Raw genomic sequence first — 17387 nt, forward strand, 5'->3', positions numbered from 1 at the left:
TGTCTTTTCTTTTACATATACTTCTGGGTATGTTCTGAGTTTTAGCAGTTCATTTTGGTGACAATAATAGTTTTAGCTAAGGTGATTTTACTAATGTTTCAGAACTGCCAACCCACAAATAATGTATGTAGTCAAAAGACCTATTTCAGCAATGAAAGCATTACAATTGCTCAGTGAATTAAAGGCATAGATTTGGCTTTCAGTTATGGGAGCTGGAAAGAAAAAGGCTGTTTTGTTCTAGCCAGGGTTTTACAAATGTGTGAAAAATATGCTATAAGAGCATACAGTGGGTATGTAACGAGGACAAGAAAGATTGCTGACTGGATTAATAGGGGCATTTGAGTTCCTTCCATCTTGGAAGTGGCACTCCATAGAATGCAACACAGTAGTGTGTAGAAGAGGTTGCAAATGCAATAAAGCAGAATGTCTTCCATCATGGCACAACTTACTGGGTGGGCTGAGAGACTCTAACCTCTTCATTAGCCCCTGTTTCCTGCTCTTGTGCTACTTTTCAAACCTGTATTTTCATGAAGTACTGCCAGTTTGCCCCTGGTTCAGGAGGCCATGTAAGCCAGATACAGCTGATGGCATCACCTGGCAAGTAGCAATCAGAGTCAGAGTGTGAGTGGATCTGTGCAGTAGCCAGACCTACGTGCATCTCCCTTCTGCTGCACATAAATGATACGACTCCAGCTTTGTCATGTTATCTGGTACAAGGGGCAAGTCACCACAATGGACCTGACCAAGAACAGGTGATCCAAGCAAGGGAATATACCCTTAGGAAGCTTCTCTCTACTCCTTATTCATATTCTCTGCTCTTTCTTCATACTGAGACTACCTCTGCCCCAAATGTACCCAGAAATAATTCAGAGCTAAAAGTAACTTGAAAACAAAGTTGGTGTATAGGTAAAAATTAAGTTAAAACTTACCTTGAAGAAATATAATGTTAAAAAGACATGTGAGAGAATGTAAGTATCCTGGCCAGTGTTTGGAAGTTCATATTTAAAAAAGTAAATAAACCCACTACATTTTTAAACCAGCTGTATTTGAGGTACAACATATTTTGCACACATTATTTTGATAATTTTGCATATGTGCTTTATTAAGACTGTATAGATGGTACCAGTATATACAACTTAGGTATATTTTATTTAAAAATTAATAATGTTGTTATTTTAATGATGTAATTATTAAATATTTTATTCTTAGATGTCAGGACGTGCTGGAAGAAGGGGACAAGATATGATTGGAAATGTGTTCTTCTATGATATCCCACTGCCCAAAGTTGAAAGACTTATTAAATCCAATGTACCTCAATTGAAAGGCCAGTTTCCTCTGACTGTTTCCTTAATATTGAGGCTCATGCTGTTGGCTGCAAAGGCTGATGACAAAGCAGATGCCAAAGCAAAGGTTTAGTATTTTTTTCTTAAAAGCAATTAAATTATAATGTCTCCTTAACATGAGCAGAAAGTTATGCACTTCGTAAGTAAGAAATCTGCCTCCAAATGAAGTTGCATACTCTGCTATACTGCTTCTAGTACCTATGCCATCTTCTCCACAGTATTTTACTGTCAATTTTCATGCATTTATTCTTTGCAATAAATATTATCATCAGAAAGAGTGGTAGTCAGGAAGGTATTTTTACTGACTCTTGTTCTATGCAATATTTGCATTAACTTGGAGAATGAGAAAGTCTTCCAATATTTAAAATTTCAGCTTTATTTAAGGAAAAGATGTGAACATACATTTCCATAGGGAAGAGGGGAACTATGAAATGCTATTTCAGTTGAAACAATGAGAAAATTCTATATATTACTCGCTTGTTTAAATCCACATACTAACTTACTGGAATCAAAGAATTCTTATTCTTGCCATTTAATGCAGTGATTTAAGTAAAAAACCCATGACTATGATTACAAATTGGTCAGAGATCTCTTCTTGTAATTATTAAAGAACTCTTACCTCCAGATGATCTGTTTTTTACATCTACTTCAGCATAGAGACATTATTTTCAAGGACTCACTGACTGAATTCAGACATAAGTCTTCTTAAGATAAAGTAAATTGGTAAACTTCTGTGTTAGATATTAAAATGGTATTAAAGTGTAAGGAGTAATTTCAAAAATTCCTGGGTTTAGTTTAATTATATTTAAATCCTTGTCTTTTAGATCTCTATATGAATTTTATGTAATTAAATTCACAAACCTCAGCATAAATTTAGAAAATGAGCACACATCTGACAGACAGAGGATAGATTTTTTCACAAGCATTTCCAGGAGTTAGGCATTCAATTTACATAAAAATACAACATAACCCCCACCCAGCAATTTAACCAATTGATGAAACAAAGCATAAAATCTGGATATTAAATTTCTTTGCTTGTTACAATATCAGCATTCCCTTGGATTTCTAATTTCTTCTTCTTCCCCCTCTCCCATTTGTTTGACCAGGCACTGTCAGTGCTGAAGCACTCACTGATGTCATTCAGAAAAGAAAGAAATGCTGAAATATTAAAAATTTATTTTATGTTTTCCTTGCAATTTCTTATCAAAGAGGTAGGTTTTAATTCATTCTCATAAAGGGTAGTTCTTAAATCTACAGATTCCCATTTTTTGCTTTCATTTAAAGAACAATATATAAAATATTCCATAACAATGGCCTATTTCTTTCTGTTAGAAATTTAAGGAAACAGATAAAAATAGAGTGCTTTAAGTTTGAGGTTAATTCTGATCTACTTATGTTATGTGTCATGGTTTAACCCCAGCCAGCAACTAAGCACTACGCAGCTGCTCACTCACTCCCCCCCATCCAGTGGGATGGGGGAGAAAATCGGGAAAAAAGAAGTAAAACTCGTGGGTTGAGATAAGAATGGTTTAATAGAACAGAAAAGAAGAAACTAATAATGATATTGATAACACTCATAAAATGACAACAGTAGTTATAAAAGGATTGGAATGTACAAATGATGCGCAGGGCAATTGCTCACCACCCGCTGACTGACACCCCGCCAGTCCCCAAGCCGCAATTCCCCGCCCCCACTTCCCAGTTCCTATACTAGATGGGACATCCCATGGTATGGAATACCTCGTTGGCCAGTTTGGGTCAGGTGCCCTGGCTGTGTCCTGTGCCAACTTCTTGTGCCCTGGCTGGGCATGAGAAGCTGGAAAATCTTTGACTATAGTCTAAACAATGCTGAGCAACAACTGAAAACATCAGTGTTATCAACATTCTTCGCATACTGAACTCAAAACACAACCCTGTACCAGCTACTAGGAAGACAGTTAACTCTATCCCAGCTGAAACCAGGACATTATGGAATAAATTCAATAGCAAGAATCTTATGGTATGGTCTATATGATTACAATTTGATTATGAAAGTAAGAGTTGTGCATTTGTATTGTATATGAAGATACGTGCATGTGAAATGATAGGGGTTTAAAACATACTAAGGATGACATGATTTCCAAAATGTTGGGAGAAATTATATCTCTAACAAAAATTTAGGGAGTAGGTCTTAGAGAAGACTGAAAATTAGTGGTGTATCACTCCATAGTAATAGTTTCAATTTGGTGGATACCATTTTGGAAATTTTTTATGCATGACTCCATTTTGACTTACAGCTCAGGACTACAGGCAGTAAGAGGCACCAATAATATGATTACATTAACAAATCGTCTACGCCCAGGTTTCCGAGTCCTGCTCCCAGTACAATCCCAAACAAACATTTCTGCCTCCTCTGCTGAGTGTCCCTTGTGTGTGAGACCAAGAATCTGATACTCCTATTGAAGAGAAGAGTCTGATCAGTGTACAAGAAAGATTAGTAATGTTTCCAAAAAGTTACAGTTAACATAAGAACTGGACAAAACCTGGCCCACATACCTAGCATCCTGCCTCCAATAACTATCCCAGGGAACTGTATAAAGAAAAAAAAGGGCAACCATAGAATGATGATTCTCTGGGTACTCCCTACTTTCTCACAGGGCGTGATGCAGAGTGATCTCTGACAGGAGAGGTGTCCTAGAATTTATGGCCTTTAATGGAGTTTTATTCTGTGAGCTTATCCTGTTGTTTTTTTGAAACCATATAAACTTCTAGCACCCAAATATCTTGCAGCAACATATTTGACAGATCACTGCTTGCTGTGCTTTTATCCCATCAAACATTTGGGTTCATAGGTTTTTTTAATGAAAGTTGCATCAAATCTTACTTTGGTGACTGTCTGCACTTTTCATTTGCAACATGATCTAAATCCATGCTAAAACTGTGAAATCAAGAACTATGCTTTGCACAGGGTGATGAAGATCTCCCATGGAAATACTCAAATAATTGGTGACTTGTTTTTCAGTAGGGACAAATTTTTGCCTTTCAGTGGAAGTTGAATGGTCTCAATAGGTACCTATGCATTAGGTTGAAGGACTGTTCTGAATGCCACCATTTTATATTTTTGTTATATCCAAGTTCACCTTTTACAACTAAGCTTTTTTTTCTTTTAAATTAAATAGGGCTACTTGGATCAAGAAGGTAACCCCATAGGCTTTGCTGGACTTGTGACACACTTGTACTATTACGAACCTTCAAATTTTGTTTTCGTAAGCTTTCTTGTGAAAGGTTTATTCCACAAATTGTGCCAGCCAATCAAAGGTAAATAATATTCCATGCATCTTAATTGCAGTGTATGGCAAGCTCTGTAACCCCAATGGTTCTGAAATTTTCTGGGTGCCTTCTTGCTCCTGCCAGCTTTTGCTTACCTAGCCTTCATCCTCATATCCTTGGCCTCTGCCTCTACACAGTCTGCATATGCTTATATTTCTGTCTGAGAAAGCCAAGGCACACATATTGCAATGCTGGTATCATGAACCTGAACTTACTGTTTGTGAAACACTGAAGAGGTAAAGAAGAATGCTTTACATAGATAAAATAATAATTCTGACTCCAGAGCAAGATTTGAATGACATGTAGCAAATCAGATGGATGACTACTCTGAATATTAACAAATTTTAAAAAGTGAAATACTGCTAATGTCTCATTACATGAGTCAAATCCATTCTGTGCACTGAGATATGCTGCACTATGTGAACATATAAGAATACAGTATTCATTTGTACATGTTATTAGTTGCTTAATTATCTACTGGAGGTTTTTGTATGTAATGAGTTGATCTTTATCCAACGTAGTTTTGCATAACCTCTGTCATGATAATGGGAAGGAAATTCCTGAGTAGGAGTTGTTTGTTTTAATTTTTTTTTTTTTTTACATTATCATATTTAACCCTAGTACTTTCTGTTTTGACATAGGCTCAACTGTTTTTTCAGACGATGTCCTGGAAAAGCTAGTGCTTATTCTAGCAAACCTATTTGGGAGAAAATATCTTCCAGCCTGCTCAATGAAATACAAATGCACATTTTGCCAGTCAAAGGTAGAGAAATCATTGGTCTTTAACTTACATTGTGTACCACTTCAATGAACTTGTTTCCTTTTCTCAGTTAGACTAGTGTCATTATGGATGTACAGTAGCCTGGTGGGCCAGCAGGTGGCTGCCAACCCAACTGCTCTCTTACTCCTCCATCTCAATAGGATGGGGAGGAAATAGGATGGAAAAACTCGTGGGTCGAGACAAAAACAGGGAGATTGCTTACCAGTTATGATCATGGGCAAAACAGCCTCAACTTGTGGAAAATTGAATTAATTTGGTGTCAATTAAAATAGATTTTGGTAGTGAGAAACAAAAAGTAAAAACTTCAACACCACTTTCCCCTTCCTCTTGCCTTTCCCCATGCTCAACTTTATTCCTTCATTCCTGACTCCTTTACCTCCCCCCCACCCCAAGTGGTGCAGGGCTGATGGAAAATGTGAAATGAGCTGTTTTGGGCAGTTCTTAACAGCTCTTTCTGCTGCTCCTTCCCCCTTACATGTCACCCCTGCTCCAGTGCGAGTCCTCTCTGTGGGCTGCAGTGCTTCAGAATAAACATGCTCCAGTGTGGCCTCTCCATGGGCTGTAGTTCTTTCAGGAAACATCCATCTGCTCTGGTGTGGGGCCCTTCACAGGCTGCAGTGTGGATATCTGCTCTGGCATGGTCCTCTTCACTGAGATGGCTGCAGGGGAATCTCTGCTTCACCACCTGGAGCATCTCCTCCCCCTCCTTCTCTGATCTCGGTGTTAGCACTGCTGCTTCTCACTCTGCCTGTATGACATTTTTGCCCTTTCTTAAATAAGTTTTACCAGAGGTGCTGCACCTGTGCCTGATGGGCTCAGCTCTGCCATGTGGTGGGGCCATTGGAGCTGGCTGTGTCTGTCACAGGGCAGCCCTTGGCCTCTTCTCACAGCAGCCAGCCCTGGACTGCACCCATCCCATCCCTCCCCACAACACCCTGCCACCCACATGCAATACAAGTAGCTAGAATAATGAAAAGTACTTACTGGATTAAAATAAAGAAGCCTTGATTTAACTACAGAAGTAGCAGTTGAGTGTCAGGTTAAGTGAAAAGTACCAGATTATTCAAGTATGTTTTAGTGATGGCAGATAATTATACAGTTACTGTCATGATATTGCAAAATGTAAAAGTATAAATGACACTGCATTTCTTTATACAACAGTACTCAAGTATCTCTTTCCCAAATGGCGATTTACTTCTCCTCACTCTGCTACAATTTTGTTCCCTTCTAAGGAGCTGTAGCTTTTTGTGGCACATGCCAATGACCCAGAAAGACACCAGCATGCTCTGTGGCACATGACACTGTAGGCCTAGGGCTTTTTCAAATAATGGGACAATATTAGCAGGATGAGCATTAACATTACTAATGCGCAAAGTTAACCCACCATGGATACAGGCAGAAAGTGAAATGTTTATAATGTGCTCTTGTTGGCTCTTCCATGGAAAGCCTTAAAATTTTGAAGGATGCAGCTATGGCCGGAACAACAAAGGAAACTTCTTCCAGATGAAGATGTGTATGTGGCCAGTTTCCAGCAAGCATTCCAAGACGAAAAATGTTATTTATTTCTGAAGAATGGCCAGTCATGTAGGAGGAATTACAGGACTGCTGTGGCTAATGGCAGCAAAGCATCAGTCTGTCATGTTGGTAGGGAACCTGTTGAACACCAGATATGCAAAACAAGATCTAGGAAAGGCAGTCCTTCAGAAGTCCTTTTTTAGCTTTATCTTTAATAAAGCTGTTTGCCAAGGACTCTGTGAATAAAAATCTAGGAACTTTATACTTACTCTTTATCTTCCATGTCTTTTTCTGCATGAAATTCATGTTCATCTTTAAAATCCTTTAATTCTAGATCTTCAGGCACTCTGACAAGTTGGGTAAAGTTTGGAGCTGTACTCTTTCCTTCTTTCTACTAATAGACTGTGTGTGTATAATAATTTATGCATGCACCAATGTCGAACTGACAGTTTTGGAGAAATTACCTGAATTAAGCAATAAACTGCATGTTATTTCAGGTCTTTCTAGAAGATCTGCCAGAAGACTTTGCAGATGCTGTAAATGAGTACAACACCAAAGTACAGGAAAATTTTGCTCATTTTCTTCTGACAACTGCCAAACTGGCAGATATGGAACAAGAATACAGACTTCCACTGTCAAAGACAGGTAGGAAGTGAGAAATTAATGCATATTCATAATTTGTGAAATTGATTGTATTGGGAAATCTAGGTTAATTCTTATTTTGTAAAGAAAAAAAATGGTGACTTCAGACATGCTAATAGAGAGATACAATTTCTATTTCACTTTTGTTCTACAAGCATTATGGACTATATTGTATATGGTGGAAGTTTTGTACAGGAAAAGGATCATTTTGGTTGCTATTCTTTTATTATTTTGTAGAGGAAATAAAAATAAAAGGGACTTTTTTATAAAAGGAAAAAATATTAAGTGTAATTATTGAATAAACGCCTTTTTATCTAATCATCAATGCATTTGCAGATCCTCAAATGCCTGATACTTGAATTGCTTCAGAGTCTTACAAAGGTTAGATTTTCAATATCCGAACAGCCTTAAGATTGAAGTAACAATTAAAGAACTTTGCACTATTTGTTAAACCAAGTTACTTATGCCAATAAATAGTGTCCAATAACCAAAGCAATATGAAAAGGTATGACTATAAAATTACCAAGCAATATGATTGCCATTGGATGAAAAATATTTAACTACCACATAATCTCATATTACTTCCTTGAAGAGAGATATAAAAGCAATATAATATACCACTATCCCATTGCTTAGCTCCTCTAAAACTAACATGCCTTCAAAAATACTATTTTTGCAGTAAGGAAGCAGTTTTAATTATAGCAGATAACTGTATTTATTCATCCTTTTTTCCTTCACTGGTACAGTGATATTTTTAGTCTCTGCTGTGTACAAATGAAACCAAAACCAAAACCAGCCCAGTTCACCTTACAAGCTACCATATCTTATCATCTACTTTGAGTTTCAAGTATGGTGACAGCTGGATCATAGAAAGTTCTGTATAAAGTGGATGTCAACTGGGGGAGATAAACAGATAAGGTGAATGCAAAACAAGACTGAATACTACATATGGCTTGAGATAGTAAATAGCAGTTTTCCATTTCTAGTACAGAGCACTGGAAAGTGCTGCATAATGGTATAACATTAGCAACACCATAATGAAATCTTATTTTTTCATATTCAATTTAAGATTGCTTATTTTAACAATGGAGAGACCCCACACCTTGATGTTACCTAAAAAATGTAGGAAATGAAGAGATGTAAATCACAGAACAATGGAATTCCAAATGAGAAGAGGAAAGCATGGGCTGTCTTGCATTTTCAGGATATATATATTCCTTTACATATATATTAGTGCTACTAATGCTACTTTTACTCAGGATTTGTGCTGTGGAAATTGAATTTCCTATTCTACTTGAATGGTGAAGTTTCTTGTTTAAATGGAAGGTGTTATATGGTTGCATTCTCCCCATTTTGCTGAAGGTGTTTCACTTTGAAAGAAACATTTTCCTTTAGATTTACAGAAAAAGGAATGCAGGAACCTACAGTTCAAGAGGTGGCAGAGATTTTTGTACTTACTTACCATAACTTGGGGCGAGGCTGGAAAAAAACCCACTATGTCAAACTGCTCAGATTTTTTTATGAATGCCATAAACAGTGTTAACTACAGCATACTTAACACAAAGCAGAAAAGGTTGCAGCATAAGGATTGAAAGTATCATTGATAATTTGGAAAGAAAGAATAATTTTTTATTTAGAAAAGGAAAATCAAAAGTACAGAGATATTTAGAAATAACTAGACAGGTCTTCTACAGACAGTGATTGAAGTTACAGGCACACCATAAGCCAACTGAAATGCCATGCTGTTGTAAAAACAGGAATTCATACTGGGTTGCATAAAGCAGAGTGCTTGTATGTGACTACCTTCACATATGTAAGCCCTAACAGGGCCTCAGTTAGAATATTCATTCTTTAGAGCTCCACACTTCAAGAAAAATGTTGCCTGGGAGTCCAGAGGATTGCAATAAAAATTATTAGATGTCTAGCTATTAAGGCTTGTGAATACAGGTTGAAATTTTTTTTTTCTTCAATGTAGGACAGAATAAAAGATGGAGGTAAAATGAGTCTTCCGATAGTAATGCTCCCTTTGGTTTTGGTACAACCTCATGCTGTTAGCAATTGTGGCTACAGATGAGTCAAGGAGAAAGGCTTAAGTTGCAAGGGGGGATTGAGATGTAATTATTCTCACCACTAGGAAGCTTTTTCTTATATACTATAATCAATTGCATAGAGGTTCTTATAAACAAAAGAAACAAACATCTATCAAGGAAGATTTAAGTTTAGAAGATTGACTCTTATTTCCTATCATTATCTACTGAACTGAAAATTTCTCTTCTTTAGAATAGACTGCTGAAAGGGAGCTTGTGTCTGCATAGCTTATGTTGTATTTGAAACTTCTTGTCTAGATTTTACATCTAAGAATTGGCATGGCTCTGAACTAGCATCTTATCTGATGGACAACACCAAAAGCATATCTGCTATCTCACCCTTTGCATGTTTATCTGGAGTGGTTGATAACGACCTATTTCACGGGGAGGTCATTAATAAAGTAAGTCATTTTTTTATGGAGGGCAGAATTTTATTACAGTTCAATAAAAATACTTTTTTTTTTTTACAATCTTCTTGCCTCTGGGTAATATGATGGCACTATGCTCAAGTGTCACTCTTTAGGAGAAACAATTTGAAAGGTGTCCCAACAAAAAATAATCAGCACTGAGTAGCACCACATTATCACAGTGCAAGAAACACAGAATAGATGGACGTAGGGAAAAAACCTGTAGTTTGTTTTCTTGCAACGCCTCTCTTTTGACTCCGAGACAAGTAAATTACTCTAAAATTTCAGATTCAAACCCTATCCCCAGTTTGTTTTCTCCGCATCAGGAGGTTTTCTTTTTTTTTAAAACTCAAATCACACAGTAGTCTCAAGGATCCTAGGAAAAGAATGCATTATTGCATTGATCATTTGCTTCTCAAGTAGGATTTCAGTGATTACATTAGATAGCATACGAATTAGCTTAATTGTAATATACATCAACATGTTTACTGTCAGCTTGCATTTTCCTGCAGTCTTCGATTCTACATGGGCTTTGTAGCATTAGGGAATTATCACACGACTCGTAATTCTGTTGTAGAAATAATTAAATTCCTACAACTGGGGATTTGAAATTTATCTTTGTCCTTAAAATGTTCCATGCTTAAGGTTGATTCATAGCATCAGTGAGAGAGTCTGAATACATGATATATGCATATGGAAAAATCCTCATCTAAAACTCAAGAGAAATCCAGTGTCCTAGCCAAACTTTACTCAGAAACGTCCCAGAGCTGCACTGGCAGCGTAAATCACTTTACTAACACACTCTCTCCCGTATCTACAGTCTACAGGTACTTGTGCAGATTTTTTTTTGGAGTTGGGCAGGATTAGTAATGTGGAACTTTCCAGCTGTGGGTCTGAAAGTGTAGGTTTGACAAAATAGGCATACGAACAAAACCACAGTAGTTATTCAACAGATAATTATGTATATTTTTTTTTTTAGGCTGTCTTACGTTCCCTTGGAATTAATGTCACAAACTGCCCCCTGCTTTACTTGAACAAATATGATAATCGAGGGAGGAGGAGGCCACTCAATGCATATGCACTGGACTTCTATAAGCATGGTTCCTTGATTGCACTGACAACTGATAACTGGTACATACTACCATTTTTAATATGATTAAACAGCAGCATTGTTTACAATATGGTACAGAAGTACATCTTTTTGGTTTTAAAGCCTTCGCACTCCAGAACTTTGGGATGGATTAGCTGTTAAATATGATTAGATTAATTGAATGTTTTAATGAGAATAAAACATACTCTAAGTCCAAGTCCAAGGGCAATGGCTGTTAAATATTAGCCAGGTATTCAAAACAGTACCACAAATGGGAAGTCTTGACTTCAGTGATACAGGTTATTTTGACAGGCTCTTCACAAGTGGTTTTTTTTTTTTATTTAATAAAGGTTTTTCCACAATGAAAAAGATCAGGGAAGTCCCCGAGATGAGGAAGCCCAATGCAGTAGTCTAAAAGATAGTAGCAGAGAGATGTCAAAAGTTTGGTCAAATACTGAAGACTGAAACAGATTAAAAAAGGAATTCATGATCAGTGTTAAGAGACAGGCATCCAAAACACAAACTCTTTTCTGGTGCAGTTAGACTATCACCATAGAAACCTGACTTTCACAGTAGCAAAGCAAAATTTGCTAGTAATGCAGTATTTATATCAGTATTGCTTCAATACCTCCCCTTTTCCTAATCTTTCCTAAGCATTTAGCAACTTGTCCTGATAATTCAATCATACTATCATCTCTCTTTAAAGGAAAAAACCACCCACCCACCAAAAACTCTGTGCTGAAGCTGGCTGACCACTGCTGTATCTCATCATATTTTCATGTTTAAGCCCACGGTAGATGCGGTCTTCCTCTATTCTTTCCTCCTGGAGCACTTATGCTCTACATTTTCCAAAACTGGAGCTTTAATCTTTTATTTTACACTCTCTTGCCTGTATGTTTCAACACTGAACATGAATTCCTCTTCTAACCCATTTCTGTCTTTATTATTTGATCAAACTTTTGACATCCCTCTGCTACTATGTCACCATCTTCCAGACTACTGCCTTTGCCTTCCTCATTTAAGCGATTTCCCTGATCTTTTTCATTGTGAAAAAACCCTGATTAAAAAAACCCCCAACTTCTGAAGTGCCTGTCAAGCTCTTAAGCTTGATAGAGCTCCAAACAATCTTTGACACTTTTACCTTCCTAAGCAACTTACAAACAGCATCAGCCTTCTGTTTCTTCTCAGAAGCTAAGCTAAGATTGTCTTTCTTTTGCTCTTACCATTTACAGCCCTGTTGCCCTCTTCAATCTTTTAGAGATGCACCTGCTAAATGTGATGTCTTGCCATTTTCATCATTACCATTTTCGCCTTTGAATCTCACTGGCCTGTATAATCTTGTTCATTAAATCCATCTCTTTACAAAACTTCTAGCTTGCAGGTCTTAATGAAGCCATTCACATACCTGTTTTACTTCCAGCCTCAGCTCAAAAAAGCTCAACCACAAGCTCCCTCTCCCAACTACTCTAGCAAGTATTTTTGTCTTCATGCTCATAGCCAGTAACTTTTATTTATGACTGAGAAAATACCACCTCACTCTGCTCTCTGAAGGTGCTGTTGGGAGCATATGACAGTATCTGCTTTTTTGTAAGCTCTTCAAAGCAGATTCTAATAAGAAAAATTAGAATACACATTCCATGCACTGTTGTAATTACAATAGCAGAGTTTGGCACTAATACCACATTATCAAGAGATGAGGAAATATACTGATTATAGAATCACACTCTGATTCTATCAAGTTGATCTAGTGAAAGATGCCTCTGCCCATAGCAGAGGGGTTGGACTAGATGATCTTTAAAGGTCCCTTCCAGCCGAAACCATTCTATGATTCTATTATTTTCAACACAATACTGATGGTAATTCTTTTTTTTAAATGTGGTATTCTTAATTACTAGAAACCAAGTTTATTAAGTTGGTTTTCAGTAATCAGTGGTCACTTTTTTCAAAATATAGGGTCTTCATCATCTGTAGAAAGTTTACACTATCTCCTGCTCAATTTAGCCAGCAGATTCATCTGAAGTGTAGCGTTCTAGTTTAGCTTGAGACAGGTTAGTTATTCAAACAGTTGAAACCATGTTCCCAAGGTAATATTAATAAATTATCTTTCCAAACATTACTCACAAGTCTTTTATATGTTTAGTATAATTATAGAAATGTGTCCCTACAGCATTAATCATTATTTTAAGCTTATAGTTATTCTACAGTAATCCTCATGAACTAGTATGTCAGTGTTTGAGGCCATGGTATATGTTCTCTGCATCCTTATGCAACCTACATGGCAGGGTTTATTAAAGATGAAATAGTATGTTATAGCGCATATCCATTTGAATTTTTTTCTTTCTTTAGGTTAAATGAAGGCGATGCTTACTATGCACTCAAGGATTTTTCACTCCTCATTAAGTCTATTGGGTATGATAAACTTGTGCTTTTTAATAAAGGTACATATTTCATCTTTAAAGCAACTTAAAATGAAACAATGCTTTTTTTTTTTTAAATTTTTTTAAAAAACAGAACATCGCTGAGTGAACTGTGTGATGATCCAAATGATAATGTTCTACTGGCATTTCAACAACTGGGTGAAATCTATGAAAAGAAACTCAAGTGTGTCACCTGAAGAAAAAAGAAAAAAAAAACCACAAAAAGAAAGCAGGAGCAGCACATAGTACTCTCACCACACAGATCAGCTACCTTTTAAGTTAGGGAGTGACTAGGTGCGAGTTATCAAAAATATTTCATAATAAAGCTTTAGTAATATCCAATATTAGTAATACAAAGTTGAATTTAGAAAATTAACCTTTACACATTGACATGTTAGCAATTAAATAATTGTTTCTATTAGATTACAAAACTAGGTAATTGCACATATCTTTCAATTGCACATTTCTTTTTTCAGGCAGTGATATATATGTTAAGACAGCTCTCAAATATACTGAGCAAATGTCACAGTTCTGACAGCTGGTGAGATTAGTAGGACAGCATTGGAAACTTTCAGCCCATTTGTGAAGGATTTTCAGCAATTACTTTCGCAACTATAATCAAATAAATTGTTCTAATTATTTTCCAAGCTTTCTATTAAGTTATAAAGTAGTATCTTCATGAACCATTATAAAAATTTTTAAACCAGTCTGCAGTCTTAGTCTACAAAATTTTAAGTATAAAGAGGATTTTATATCAGTACAATGAAATTTGCTTAATAAAAATGTTCCAACCATATAGAGAATTGCTTCATTTTTCACCTCCTGTATCCTTAAGACTCAGAAAGATCCAGGACACCTCTAGCATACTTGTCAAAAATTCCTTTGCAATACAAATTGTGTTTAGTAAAATATGTTTCCTAACTATTTTCTTGGGGTTTGCTGGGAAGAACAAAGTTTTCAGCAGTATTTTCATACTATTCCTGAAAATTCTTCAGTTTAACATACATTTTAGTCTACTTGTAGTCTGAAAAAATATATACATACATACTAATGTTTAGATAACCTAAGAAAATTAGGCTTTGACAACAGTCCTCATTGCCACACACAATTTTATAATGATGACCAAGATAGTGATGTAAATTATTTGCTATTGATAATAAGCAAAATGTGCATTAAGGACAATTCGGAACCCCATTTCTTCACATTAGCTCTGGTGTTCATCAAATGATCACTGATGAAGTCTTTGACTTAAAAATCTCTTTAGGCAGCATTAAACTACATGCAACATGTCGCTAGGAGGTATTGGGGGGAAAACCTCTATGTAGTCAGGTAGTGCTGCTGAACTACCATCAACTGACTTAATCTCTTTTTTCCTTCCAGTTTTTTAATATGTGAAACAAAATTATGACAGAAATCAAACCCCGTGGTAGAAAAGACTGTTTTAACTCTACTTGGAAAATAAAATTTACTCAAATTATTCTTTACTATTTGTCAAACCATGCCATATGTAGATAAATCTTGCACAACTGTTCCTGAACTAGGGTAGAAGTAACTTTATTTAGACCTTTCCAGGTTCACGTTTCCCAGTATAAATGGAATAACCTTTTTAGCTAAGACACAATTAATTGACCAAGGAATAAAGTCAGAAATTGTTCCTATTGTATTCTCAGTTATTTGACCAGTAACCATGAAATCCTGGGTGAGAAACACTTACTAGGTCTGTCACAGGGTACTAATTTTATATGCTGAAGACTGTAGTGTCTCTTAAAGCATTAGTAATAGCAGTCAACATTTCACTTTTAATAATGTATACGAGAAGTACCTCACACCTGTTACAGCTTTTAGTAAGGAGTCAATAGTGAAAGATGACCAAGTGCTTAAGTCAAAATGACCAAGGAATCAACCTGTGAAAATATCAGAAACATCAGTAATTCTACTGATTTAGTATCTGGGTGGACTGTAATTTTACTGCGACCTATTACAAATAAAACATCCTGCTTACCATTTATCTCCCTTGTAAAACCTTAATGCTGAGTTATAATGCACTTAGACAACAACTTGCCATTCTTGAAAAGCAGTCCTAGGACTGTATTGAACCCCCACACCAACAATTTCTGCTTTCAAAAACTGTATTGTAGTCTGTTTATTTGCTTTATGATTCTATAATGGTGTCTTTTCACTAGAAGTTGAAGTATCTGCTTTAAAGCTTAACTTTATCAAACTCTCATGAAACACTGTAATAGAAATGAACAGAAGATACGTAGAAAATAAGCAATTTTAAGAAACGCAGTAGGGTTTCTGAATAACCCTAACTCATTAGGAATTATTTTTCTTTGTCACTGTAACAGAAAACAAACATTTTCTACAACCTTCTGGCAACAAGTTTTATGGGTGCCTTATCTGTGTGTCTCAAATTGTTCCACTTCTCTTGCTTTCATTATAGTGAGATCAACCTCCATCCATTACACACGCTGCCATTATCATCATGGTCAGCCTTTGTCTTCCAATAATTTAACTTGATACCTTTTTAACACTTCTCTCCTACACATGCAGAAAAACATGACAAGAACGCCTAGAGATAAAAGCAGAACAATTCTTAGGGGAAAACTGAAATACAGTAAGACTTGAGATGAACATAAAGAACTAAAACAATAAAGATAATTTTCACCACCTTCCTTACTATAATGCAAACGGAAGATTAGTTAAGTTTTATAAATTCTAAAAACTATTTTTCAGCAAATTTAGAGGAATGCACTGCCACAGAAAAACTGAGGCCAAGAATTTAACACAAGTCAAATTAAAATTAGATCACTTCCTAAACCAAGAACAGTATTTCTAAGTATTCTGTCACAATAAGTATACTGGTAAGCCTTGCAGAGATTTAAATTTAAGTAATATTTCTCTTATGAAGTTACAAAGATAATTTGGATTTTTTTTCCTTTTAAAAGATGTCTGTCTAGTTGCCTGTGAAAAATTCTGAAGGGTTATTAAACACTCTGATCTAATACTTGCCAGTTGACATAGCTACCTAGCACAAGATTCATTTATTTAAAATCTGGCACCAGCTCTTGCTGGTGAGTGAACACTAAATGAAATAAAGCTTTAATCTGAAATAGCATTACCATCTGCATATTCTAACAGCTAAAGCACAGTTATCTCTTGTATGCAACAAAAAGGTTAATAAATTAGAAAAAGATGGTATTTTTATCCTCACTTCATGTCATATTTCACAGACTAAAAATTCAATGAGTCCTGGATCAGTGAGAAGTGCTGTTTTCCTCTTCTCCTGTCATTACACAAGTTTTAAAAGGAGGTTTTTTGTGTTTTAAAAGCTAGATTCTCCTAATGCTTTCATCAAAACAGCAAGTTAGTATCTGTCCACTGGTTCCAAAACTGTTGCCAAGAGGAACTGAAAATTAGTTGTGACTGTTACTTTTCATAAAGGCAGCGGTTCAGAAGCATAGCTGACACCCTTCTGCAACGCATAACAAGAACATTGATGTAGTGTTTCAGTTTCAAAAGTGCAAGATAAATTATTGACATTACACTAGAACTTGCACCTTCAGTATATATTAAATACATCACAGAAAAAAAGAAAAACAGCAAAAGGGAGATATGCAAAGCAATTTCCAGTAATGCCCTTCAACATCCTTTGTTTTCCCCATGGCTCTCCTCCCTCCCTGCCTATGAGGTGAATGCTATTGTCTGTATTCTTTCCGATTTAACCCTAGTGCAAGTGCTGCTGTATCAAAACAACAATATACTGCTTCCTGTTGCTGAGGCCTCACTGAACCTG

General features: G+C 36.1%; 1 protein-coding gene across 4 annotated transcripts in view; it reads left to right on the forward strand.

The window, feature by feature from the left end:
• Positions 1 to 13788, forward strand: part of DDX60 (DExD/H-box helicase 60) — a 47555-nt gene extending 33767 nt beyond the window's left edge. For 2 of the 4 annotated variants that reach the window (XM_049833392.1, XM_049833384.1), the window contains 9 exons: positions 1210 to 1410; positions 2450 to 2554; positions 4502 to 4640; positions 5294 to 5415; positions 7446 to 7593; positions 9936 to 10078; positions 11064 to 11215; positions 13521 to 13583; positions 13686 to 13788. In XM_049833392.1, coding sequence (XP_049689349.1) covers positions 1210 to 1410; positions 2450 to 2554; positions 4502 to 4640; positions 5294 to 5415; positions 7446 to 7593; positions 9936 to 10078; positions 11064 to 11215; positions 13521 to 13583; positions 13686 to 13788 — 1176 coding nt within the window. Of the gene's footprint in view, positions 1 to 1209; positions 1411 to 2449; positions 2555 to 4501; positions 4641 to 5293; positions 5416 to 7445; positions 7594 to 8336; positions 8509 to 9935; positions 10079 to 11063; positions 11216 to 13520; positions 13584 to 13685 lie in introns of those variants that run through there. The other 2 variants (XM_049833410.1, XM_049833401.1) reach the window with 2 other exon arrangements.
• The last annotated feature ends 3599 nt before the right edge of the window (positions 13789 to 17387 follow it).

This window comes from Accipiter gentilis, chromosome 3 (genome assembly GCF_929443795.1).
Source record: "Accipiter gentilis chromosome 3, bAccGen1.1, whole genome shotgun sequence".
NCBI lineage: Eukaryota > Metazoa > Chordata > Aves > Accipitriformes > Accipitridae > Astur > Astur gentilis.